The sequence below is a fragment of the Wolffia australiana genome, chromosome 4 (genome assembly GCF_029677425.1).
Source record: "Wolffia australiana isolate 7733 chromosome 4, ASM2967742v1".
In the NCBI taxonomy this organism is placed as follows: Eukaryota; Viridiplantae; Streptophyta; class Magnoliopsida; order Alismatales; family Araceae; genus Wolffia; species Wolffia australiana.
Window position 1 is genome coordinate 11954318 of NC_135838.1, and position 12114 is coordinate 11966431.

Sequence of the window (12114 nt, forward strand, 5' to 3'; positions counted from 1 at the left end):
ACCAATCGATGATTAATGTCAAGGATTAACGATTCTCGTTTTGGAAAAAATAAACGACTAATAATTGTCCACATCCAAGACTTGATATCTGATGACCCAGAAGGTTGATTGAGCTGAAAATACCAAGGTAGCTTTGTCTTTCTGTCCTCTATCCATCTATATATTGTATCTATAAATTGAGCCCCCAATCTTTGTAAAAACATATTTAAAATCATTTCCTCCTAGAGAGGCAGATTGAAAGAGATTGAGGTTTTGAAGTTCCATCAAGGGTGTTTTTTGTATCCTGAGCGCTTGGTTTACAAGGTCAGTAGAGAAGTGGGGAGGATGATCTGAATCAGGAAAATGCCCTCATCCCAATGGAACATAGGGATATAAGGTTAATCTATTGCCGTACATTGATCCATCTTTAACACATTGCTTAGGTTGATCATACCAATTTTATCATCACTATCCACCATCATCCATTACCATCCATCATCCTCCACCACTAACATGACATATCAGTTATGCTGTCATGATCTCGTCTGGTGTTTCCCCTCTCTATTCACCTAATAAAGCGTAAACCACTATCTTCCTCCAGCTCATTCCTTACACAACCCCTACATACACTACCTTCATCACTATGTCTCATCCCATCATCTCCATCACATCACTTCTTCAAACCTCAAGTTAAATCATAAACCCAAATTTAAGTATTTTCTCTAAATATTTCCTCTTGTTCATCATATTTTCTTATCATCACCTCTTCTCGTCTTTCTCCATCCCACTCTCTCATTTTTACTCGCTTCATTCACATTCATATATCTACTACTCGTGGTAATATTTGTCTTATTCTTATTAAATAGTTATTACCATCTCATCTTATCACTTCCTTTTATCCTATGTGTATCTCTTCTTGTCCTCTTAAAATTACCATATCAAGAGAGCTATTTTCCTAAGCAATTTTCCCTGTGGAGACGACCAGTAGTCATTCACTATCTAGTACATTGATGAGTATTGGTTTATAAATTTTATTGATTAAACTCCAACAAAAAATGACATAATTTTACGCTTGTTTTGTGTTTATCACACACCAACCAAAGCAAAAATTTTGACTTTATAAAAAGTTCAATAATTTTAGTCCCTTACATGTTACCGCCCAGCTCTAACACCCGCTAACAAACTGTTGCCTTTATAGTCTGCCTCAATCAGGGCAACCACTTAAAAATAATTATCATTATAGCTCTGGCCAAGAATATTTGAACCAAATTTAATTAGTTACCTGCCCTAAAATTCCAATAAAACGTATTAAAATTTGAAATTTATGTGTAAAAATTAATTAAATATATAGAGATTGCATACTTTATAAGCAGCTTGTATCACACAATCAATCAATTTCCAATAACCAACATTATACCAATCTATCAGCTCTTATTATGAAAAATAATTTAAGTTAAAAAGTCTTAGATTTATTGAATTTGTTAAAGTTATCAAAAAATCCACCATTATACCCATCTGCACCACTTTCCCCATCACTTTCTTTCACTTCTTCTATTTTTCCTTCTTGGCATCCATCTCGCTTCCTCTCTCTATCTCTGCTTCATGTATTCATTTCACTTCAAATGTCTAACTTCTCTATCGGCCTCATTCTCTCTACCTTAATTTCAACTAGGGAACGGCACGTCCGGGACGTGACGCCCCGGACATGATGGAACGAATGACTGAACATGATGGATGGTGACGTGACGAAAATTTCGTCACGTCACCGTCATGTCACACGTTCCAGCAAATACAAAAAAAAACTGCCATGTTCCGTCACGCGTCCATATATTGGGCATCCCGTCACGTCCATGTTACTGAGACGGCGTCACCATCACCGGTGACGGGAAAACCCCCCCCCCCCCCTCTATCTCTCGTTGCTCATCTCTCTCTCTGCATCTTTCTCTCTTGTTCCTCGCTCTTCTCGTTCTCTGCATCTTTCTCTCTTGTTCCTCGCTCTTCTCGTTCTCTGCATCTTTCTCTCTCGTTCCTCACTCTTATCTCTCTCTCCCTCTTTCTCTCTCATTCCTTGTTCTTCTCTCTCTCTCTCTCTCTCTTTCCTCGCTCTTCTCTCTCTCATTCCTCTCTCGCTCTTTCTCGCTTCTCTCTCTCTCTCTGGCGCTCTTCTGTAGCTCTCTCGTCCCTCTCTCTCCCTCTTTCTCTCTGGCACACTAGTCTCTCTCTCATTCCTCTCTCTCCCTTTTTCTCTCTCGTGCTATTCTCTCTGTCTCTCGTTCCTCTCTCTATTGTTCCTCTTTCTCTCTGGCGCTCTTCACTCGCTCTCTCGTTCCTCTTGTTGAAGATCTTTCTATCTATCCTTCCTATCTCTGTCTATCTCTTTCTCTCTCGATATTTTGTTCTATCTCACTCTCCACAAACTCTCTCTGTCGCTCTTTGTTTGTGACTCATTCACTCTCTCTCTCTCTCCGTTTGTGGCTCTCTCTCTATATCTTTTCTATCTTTCTATTTTAAATGTATTTAGAAATTTAACATAACGGCCATCATATGTGACGGCCGTTCCATCACGTCACGCGTCCAGGGCACCTTATCACCATCACATCACCGTCACGTAAACCTCGTCACACGTCACTGTCACTACCTCTGAATTCCATCACTGTTACCGTCATGTCATCTGTCACGTTTCCGTCACGGTGACGTGTGACGTGACGGATGATGATTGTCGTTCCCTAATTTCAACACGCCTATCTTCCAAAAAATCCCATCTCCATTTCTATCCTCCCCTATCTCTTCCTTCATTTCATGTATCCATTTATCTACTTATTTCAATCTCTTTATGTTTGTCTAATAATGAAGACTTCAAGAGGTCTCTTCTAGTCACAGTGCATAAGGAGTGTGTGCCAGCCTGAATATTGTTGAGGTATCTTAGGTCCCACTATCCTCGCTGGAAAGAGTCCTCGTCACTACCACTGGCTGGTGACGCCAACATTATAAAGTTTCGAGTGTCTGTCAATAGACTCTCTCTCAATTTATTAGTTAAGGCTCAAATAATATTATGGCCTCGTCAAATATTTGACATAGATATGTATCATGACTATTTTTGTGAAAGTAAATAATATTCATAGTGATTTGATAGATTCTTTGCCTCATCAAGATGCTCTACGATTAGTATAGTCAACCCACCATGGGAGATCTAGAAAGGCCAATGCTCTTCTTATTTTGTCGGTCCTCCCATGTGCACACAAAACAACATGTGATGCGTCAACCAAAGGTTATGACAAACCCATAGTGTAGGGCCAACTATTGGTTGTGCATTGTAAATCACACTCTACCTATGAGATGTTCTGAACAATGGAGGTCTTAACTTGCTTGATCTGTATCACCTCTCAATTTTAGATCATCCACTAGCATCCAATACTACAAGGCTCTCTTAAGCTCAATGAAGGTGTGGCCAACAAAATCTGGGACTAGTCGATAGAGGCAACATCATACAAGATCACATGTGGAGAATCCTCTATGGTTTCTCTCACTTTTATGGAGTTCAGACTAACTCAACATCTGAATCTATAGTGAAATGTGACGACCTGCTCTTCTATGATGAGCGAAACCTTCATGGTATTGTCAGAAAATCTAACCTACAGATGTTAGTTACATGTTTAGTGCAAGTTCTTGTTCATGTTAGCATATATAGAGTACATGCATGGACATCATGCATTGCAAGGAGAGGCTCACCAGCATCTGCATCCAGCTACATGAAGATAATCATATGGCGGATACCCTCATCAACTACACAATATAAGCTCAAACTCACTCTCTCTTCATTACTTGGTAGGACCTACCTTGGGAAGCATGTAGCTATCATTACCTTGAGCACTTCAACATTTTAGGATTTCAAACTAATATTGTTATATACATTTCCTTCATAAAGTAGGCATAGGTGAGTGGAGTCGATGTGCAAATTGGGATATTTATACTTGCTCCATGCCAACAAACTCTATTGAACATTGAATGCTTACATAAATAAAATCTACTTTGATGGCATCCATTTTAGGATTTCAAAGTAAGACTATTGTATACATTTCCTTTCTGCAATAGGCCTGGATGAGTGGGGTCCATGTGTAAATTGGGATATTTATACTTGCTCCATGACAACAAACTCTACTGAACATTAAATGCTTACATAATTTAAATCTACTTTGATTGCATCCATTTTAGGATTTCAAAGCAAGACTATTGTATACATTTCCTTTCTGCAGTAGGCATAGATGAGTGGGGTCCATGTTTAAATTGGGATATTTATACTTGCTCCATGCCAACCAACTCTATTGTACATTGAATGCTTACATAAATACTGATCAGAGGTTCAATATACTAGCATGACCCTCTGATCAGTCTTCCAAATAAATAATAAAACAATATCCGTGACATTTTGAAAAAAAATTCACGAATATACATTTAGTGTGAAAGTGTGCTAAATGAAAAAATTTAAAACCAGGACTTTTGGGCCAGTCAGATAAACTGGGCCAAATCGATCGCTTGTTTGTTGTGGTACAATCACGATTTTGATCAAACGACTTGTCTCATTATTGACTGGTCAATTTGATAGATCTACTTGGCCGATTAGGTCACTTAAACCAGCCTATTTGGGTTAGCTGGGCTCAATGTATGTTGGTAAATGGGGGGGGGGGCAAATGCACCTTTAGATAAAGCCTCTGATTTTACAAGCACAACAAGAGAGACCATTGAATGTTATTGGACCAAAGCTGCTCAAAATGGCTTGAGCTAGAGGATGATGGCCCACAATGAAGACCGGCTCTCTATGATTTGATTAATTACACAAGGAGAGGTTCGGCCAGCGGCATGGGTTTGTTGTCTTGAAGGTCCATGGTGTAGGCAACGATTACACCGATAAGAGAAAACACAGCTGGGATAAGCCCCGTTCCATACCTTGTCACCGAATAACAGTCTCTCACATCGTGACAACCTTCAGCACTTGGCGATTCTGATAATTAAAAAAACCAATTAAATTAGAGGGGAACTAAAGAAAGGGCCAGGCCTGGAAACAAGTGTTCTAGTCTAAGAACAAACTTTGGTATGATTCGAGGCAGAACAAGGCAAGTCCACAAGAAACTTTGTCCAGAAAACTCAGTGATCCGTAGACAAAGGCGCAACCCTTTAGGCTGTTTCCCACTAGCACACTCACCATGCTTATTCCTGTCACCTAAGAACCCCAAAAGTCTTGTAATGTATGAACAAAGGAAATTGAGACAGAATAACATACATATGTGATTAAATTCACCAGCATTGACGATGATGATGATGATGAAACCATCATCCTCTCTGGTGATCAGCCGAATGACGATGATGATTTTTTCGTGTCATCGACTCAACCTAACCTCACTCAGATGATGAGAGAAAACAACAGAAGTGTAATCATCATTACATGTGGCCCGATGACTATGAAAAAATAATTATCATCATTCAAGCTGAGCATGATGATGAGTTTTGGATGATGATGATGAGACGTACAGTCATAAGGGCATTGGCAACGCCAATGGCTATGGAGAGGAGGAGCATAAAGTTGTGTAGTTTGCTGGGGAGTAGAAAGATTCCAACGCCAGAGAGTATCCAAAGTAGGGCTCCAAGTGTGTACAAAAACTTAAGGCGCCGCCCATTCCATGCGGTCTCCTGCAGGTGAGAACCAAAGGGTCAGGGAAACTTATGAATATGTATGTCAAAACATCCAAAATTAAACCAGTGTACCTGCAGGATGATGGAGACGACAAAGCTGCATACATAGATTATGGCAGGGATCTACATAAACAAAACAGGTACCCAGTAAAGAAGTGCATATAAGAAGAGGAGAAAAAGAACAAGAGAGAGGGAGAGGAGAGAGAAAAGATGGACAGAGAGAAAGGTCCCGTCAAGTGAGAGAGTTCGGGAGAGCCAGAAAGAGGCCAGAGAATGAGAGAGAGTGTGCGGGAGAGCCAGAGAAGATCTGAGAGTGAGAGAGAGTAGAGTGTGAAGCAGAGAGGGCCAGAGAGTGTGAGAGAGGATAGAGTGAGTTAGAGAGAGGTCTAGAGAGAAAGAGAGTGGAGAGAGTGAGGGAGAGAGATAATCAGAGGGTCAGAGAGTGAGAGCGAAAGAGAATGGAGAGAGTGAGCAAGAGAGAGAGCCAGAAAGGGCCAGAATGTGTGAGACAGAGCGAGCGAGCGAGAGAGAGCCAGAGAGGGACAGAATGTGTGAGAGAGAGAGTGAGCGAGATAGACTGAGAGAGCCAGAGAGAGTGCCAGAGAGATAAAAAGCCAGAGAGAGAGAGAGAGAGAGTTTTGGAGAGTCTTACTAATGCTTTTGACGATTGACCCATTTCCAAATCATTGACAACATAGAACGCCAGCAAAGCCTGGATAGAGTAAGAGTTATTCAGCCAAATTTTGGGCATTATTTATTAGGTAAAAGTGCCGGATAACACCCATTTCAGATTGGAAATTCATGTTTAACATCAATGGAAACATGTTCTATTTTTTATCACTTGCCAACTTAAGGAGGATACTATTACTATTGTTCTGATGTCCATTTTTGATATGACAAAAATATACACATTCACAGCTGGATATCAAATAAGAATGAGAATTACAACATACCTGTGAGACGTTCGTCACCAATCTGGTGAGCATGTAAATTAAAGCCACCTGATAGTACAACACTTTCCTAAACCAATATGTCCACGAAACTCTCTCGTATTCCTTGCCATGTTGTTGTTTCAACCTGCAATCACAAAAGAAAAGAGAATTGCATTTCGAATTAGTCATTTGACTTTACCACTTTGGTTAATACATCTGAATTGCGTCAATTTCTTTTGTATTTCTTATAGTCTGATAAAATAACAAACCTAAAGTCCAAGAGGTAGTGAAACAGAGGGAGTGTATAATGAATATCTGATACGATGATTGTTGGAGACAGGTGATCACCGGGAGGGGAGACTGAGGTAGAAGCAAGGGTGCGCCAAGAGACAACTAACTTTCAATCTTGACTGCCCTCCAGGGTTACAAGTCTTTGAACAGAAATGACAAAACTACGAAGCAGCCAAATGACCAAAATCGCCCTACTGGGCAAAAGCTCAGAAGATACCTTTGGGGGTTATAAAATCATACCAAAGATCATCGCGAAATGAAAGTAATCAGGGGCGACGTGGGATAATCAATTGGAGACGAGGTAGGTATCTGATAAGAGAAAATGCCAACTGAAGATCCGACGTTGAAAGTATAATCCTAAATGGAAAAGATCCAACGGGGAATTACAGGAGACGGGATTGGTGGATGGTAAAAAAGTGGGAACCAAGAGGAAGAGGGCCCCAATGACGGGTTGAGCCAAGGAACCAACTTATCAAAAACAGAGATACTAAATAAAGAATAATAAATCGAAAATGTAAATCCTTACTGCGGTTCTGGGGTTCCAAGGAGGAAAACTCCCACAAAGCATGACCCGATTACAATCGATACATAAGCAATCCAGCGATACTGATAAACATATATAGTTTAGGTTAGTCTTGGGTAAATTAAAATGATCATGATGTTGAAAGGCATATATACCTGATTTTGAATGCTGGACGATGTCTTAGAATCAACGATACTGAAAACAGCCAATGCAATGGCGTAGAGACTAAGGTTTGCTACCTTGAAAACACAGAAGAAGATCATGTAATGAAAAATGATAAATATCTAGAAGAACATGCATTGTACGTTGCAGACCATTGTGAAAGCATTCCGGGAGCTAGCAAGTGCAACTCTGCTTGTATCGTTCAGAGTTATGCAATTCACCATTGCCCTATGAATAAAAAATTAAAAGATTAGAATTCTTGAAAAGTGAGACTTAAAATAGAGTGAAAATAAAAATTCAATTAAGTTCAAAATTAAAGAAATAAGTTAATTGAAAAATACAATTTAAAACTAGACCCAAGTTAAAGATTAAAATAAATAATTAAAATTTACTCAAAAAATCCTAAAATTAAAACTAATTAAAAATTTTCATATCAACTTTTAAAATTCATATTAAATTTAAAATTTTAACTTATAAAATTAATCTGAAAATAAAAAAATATAGATCAATTCATTTATAGAGAAACCGCGGATAGAGATAAAAATAATGATTCATTGGCGCAGACCCAGTCTATACAATGATTATTGAGGTTCTGAAGTAATGTATTCAACAAAAATTCTACAATTCAAAATTAAATTAAAAATTCTAATGAAACATTGAAAATTGAAAAATAAAAACACTTATTATAAACTAAAAATAAAAAGTACAATGAAAAAAGATACGAAATAAGAATAAATATAAAAACACTTTTTATAAATTCAAAATGGAAAACTAAAAAAAAAGAAAAAAATTGAAAATGAAAATTATGCTTTTAAAAAATAAAGCTATACATTCAGAAGACAAATAATTAAAATAAATATTAAAGATTATCAAATAAATATACTAAATATTAAGTAATAAATATTGAATATTGCGTAATAAATATTAAATTTTAGGTAATAAAATAAAAAAGTATATATTAATTAATAGATATATACAATATTAAGTAATAAAATATTGAATATTACGTAATAAATTTTAAATTTTACATAAGAAAGTAAAAAAAAATTATCTATTAAATAATAGATATATTACGTAATCAATATTAAATTTTAGGTAAGAAATACTAAATATTAAAATTAAGTATTAAATTAAATTTAAGTATTAAAAATTAAATAGTAGTTACAAAATATTCAAAAATTGGAAATTGAATATTAAAATATATAGAATGTTAAAATATTAAATAAAAATAAATTCAAAGATTGGAAATTGAGTATTAAAATATATAAAATGTTAAAATGAGAAATAAAAAATGAAATTTATAAAAAATGAAAAATTATTTGTTAAAATTATAAACTATTCAAAGAACTAAGAAATTGAAGATCAAGATTTAAAACAAAATTAAAACAGAATAATTTAACTTAAAGTTGACACAAAATTAAAGTTCTTAGTTAAAAATTCAACTTAAATAGGATAGAATAATTTGAAACAAAATTAATACGACAATTTATAACTTAAATATAATATAATACATAGAAAGCTTAAAATTTAAATATAATAATTGATAACTTGAAATTAAGAATAAAATAAAACTAAAAAGTATGTGTTAAAGAGAAATAATTAAAATCTGAAAGAAAAAACTAAAATGAAACTTAAATGAAAACTTTAAATAAAGGTATCAAAAAAATTAAACTAATAAACAGTACTCACATATGTGAAACTTGGGTCGCAGCCCAACCCACATTAAAAACAGCAGCGAATATGCTGTAGCCAATCGTCTTCATGGTATCCGAATCAATGCCCAATACATGGCACAGAAGGCAGTCTCCGAATACTGAAGAAAAAGAAAAGGCGACCAGAACTGATCCACCAAGATGCCAGAATTTGAAGCGTCCAAACCTATCAATCTGTTTCAATAATAAAAGACATCAGTTTTATAATTAATCATAGAAAGAAAAGGCACATCGGCACGCAGAAGCTACACCCATAGAAAAATCCTGCCGATACCCTGCTGCCTTATGGCACGTAATTTACCCCATTTTTATTCATACGTCAACAAATAATGATTTAGAGATTAATATTTCTCATGCTGTTCTTGCTAACTTATAAAAAGGTAAACAAACACAAATTATGTCCAAATGGTTTCTAAAAAGTTATCAAACGGAGATGGATACCCCAGATGAGCAAGTTTCATGAGGGAATGCACCCATTAATATAATCTTATATTGATCAATTCTTTATGTAATTATCATCAACAGGCAGTATCAAATAGATTTCTCAGTGTTTGTCATCTCTCCATCTTTTATTACGTCTCATTGCAGGCCTACTTTTGAGAACGAAAAGGAATATCTTCATCTCCCAAATCTATTCCATGTCAACTAAGGGGAAGACAAAAACTTAAAAAGTTTAATTTAAAGGGAAGACAAAAACTAAAAATATTTAGTTAACGCCATGACAATAATGTTCTGAGGAATAATCCAACTTGGGTTAACATGCCCGTAAATGCCAAGATTAAGAATGAAGCAGCTTTAACTATTTTCAAGACAAAATCTTGATTGTACCAATTCGCCTGCAAACACTGTCATGAATCCATCAGCAACTTGGCCAGAGAGCATGACAATGGATGCGTTCCTGAAATATCCTCGCCAAAATTAGGAATCAGAGAGGAAGAAGCTTAGTCAAAAATAATATAGTAAACATGTAAAAACGAAACACTGCGGGCGTTCACTTTTTTAAAGTCGAGGCGAAAAAGTTAGCTGATGTTCTAGAGTCGTGACAACAATTTCGCGATGGCAGAATTACGAAAAAGTCAAAACCTGATTAAGCGATTAGCTTTCCTAACTCAAGATTAAGATAAACAGTAATGGCAGTGCATCAACGACGAAGAACAGCACAGAGGAATATGATATTCAAGAAAATAAGTTCCATGTTTACCTTGGGCTAAGTCCGATATCCGTCAGGAAAAGCAACAAATATGTGAACCAACAAGCTGATGTAATATCATTCAGCATATGGCCAACTCCATATGAAAGAATGGAACACCTCTTCAGAGGTTGGGCGCCTTCGATCTCCGTTAATGATTGATCTGTCATTTTATTTCTTGTGATGATGTTTATAATCGCTTGTGAAAGGTCTAATCTTCAGGTAACCTGCAATCACACAACAAGTTAAAAGTCGGAAACAATAAAATATAGGCATAGACAAAAAATAGCAAGTGAGTCTTGATAACTCCCAAAGAAACGAAAATGATCTGACATTTACACTATTTTTCTCAAGACCAAAGCTAAAACTCAATTCCAGTTAAATAAAGTTCAAGAAACTTCACCAAATTTCGCAGTAAGAAAAATCGAGAAATGCGCCCATCAAATCTGATTAGAAACAATAGTTCAAAGCAACATCGACAGCCCGGGGAAAGAAACCCATCTAAGCACGCGTAAAGATATCAACAAGTCTAGAACAGAATGAACAGAGAAGAAGACCGATCCGACCAGATTAAAACAGAATAATCAAGAAATACGAGTGAAATAAAGACACTGGCAACGAACTCGCACCAAGAAAACCCAAAACCGCACTGATTCTCCACCTGCCTCACTGCTTATTCATCAACTTCACAATCAAATGATAGAATACGTCGCCACCTTGGGTACAAAGATCCTTAAATAGGACGCTAAATTAGCAATGGAAAACGGAGCTGGGACTTTCTCGGGGATGAGCAATGGGTGGGGCTTTCCTGGCATCGATTCAAAATAAAATCGGAAAAAAACTTCAAAATATTAACCGTTTCTCGCTGGATCCAATTCGTGGGCCAACCATCAATCGAGCCGCGGATTTCCCATCCAAATTCACCACGATCGAGCTCAATCCAAACCCCTACCGCGCAACGATACTTCTCTTGGCTTCTCTTCTCTTCTGTTCGCCTGCCGAGCGGCTCCTGAACACGAGAGTTCGTCGTTTCCTTCTGATGTGACGAAAGCGCGACTTTCCTCTCAAAAAATCAAAATAAAAATATCAACAGCTTGTTGATGACTGCGGGCCCCACCCTGTTTGACCTTCTTCCACGTGGCAGTATCTGTACCGTGCATCTCTTATGTTAGACGATCCAGCGGTCCAAGATGTATGATCGAAGGTTAAGATCTCTGTTTTGAGGAAAACAAATCTAATAAATGGGGTCCCCACTTTAATCAACCCTTCGACTTCCCTCTGTCCGATCAACACGTGGGTGTATCCGAGCCGTCCATCTGTTTAACTACACGATCTAAAGCTCCATATCAATGATCTCAAGATGTGCTCGTGGGCGCCACGGGCTCTGCACGTGCAGGAGGCACGATGGGTCATGCAGGTTTAAACTATTCTACACATCATTTCCATCATTTCTGTTATTAGTCATCAGTCATTTCGTCCCGTCTATGAATATATAACTACATTTAGAGAGGGGGAAAGAACAAGAGGGAAAGGGAGATAGAGAACTAGAGATGGCATTTCCATAATTTCCGTCATTTCTGTCATTAGTCATCAGTCATTCATCTGGTCGTGGTAGAAATCTCTAGATTTAGAGGGGGA

General features: G+C 37.2%; 1 protein-coding gene across 4 annotated transcripts; it reads right to left on the reverse strand.

The window, feature by feature from the left end:
- Positions 1-4674: 4674 nt before the first annotated feature.
- On the reverse strand, positions 4675-11526 carry LOC144701963 (uncharacterized). Of its 4 annotated transcripts, none has more exons than XM_078573794.1 (13): positions 11333-11526; positions 10489-10703; positions 10116-10185; positions 9265-9461; positions 7728-7803; positions 7569-7652; positions 7417-7496; positions 6621-6744; positions 6320-6379; positions 5740-5790; positions 5506-5664; positions 5065-5197; positions 4675-4978 (listed from the first exon to the last, which is right to left on the reverse strand). In XM_078573794.1, exons 2-13 carry the CDS (start codon positions 10644-10646, stop codon positions 4809-4811), a joined length of 1362 nt encoding a protein of 453 aa, XP_078429920.1. In that variant the 5' UTR covers positions 10647-10703; positions 11333-11526; the 3' UTR covers positions 4675-4808. The 4 variants fall into 4 exon arrangements, 3 of the variants coding, with proteins under 3 accessions (XP_078429920.1, XP_078429921.1, XP_078429923.1); XM_078573795.1 differs by lacking the exon at positions 11333-11526 and adding an exon at positions 11106-11259; XR_013581154.1 differs by lacking the exon at positions 4675-4978 and adding an exon at positions 5258-5367.
- Positions 11527-12114: the final 588 nt, after the last annotated feature.

Bases quoted from the DNA above. Each gene is read 5' to 3' on its own strand.
- LOC144701963 (XM_078573794.1), bottom strand. From the start codon at position 10,646: ATGACAGATCAATCATTAACGGAGATCGAAGGCGCCCAACCTCTGAAG. The intron at 7,653-7,727 runs GTCTGCAACGTA...TGTGTTTTCAAG, and splicing joins CCCGGAATGCTTTCACAATG to GTAGCAAACCTTAGTCTCTA. The intron at 7,497-7,568 runs GTATATATGCCT...TATGTTTATCAG, and splicing joins CGTCCAGCATTCAAAATCAG to TATCGCTGGATTGCTTATGT.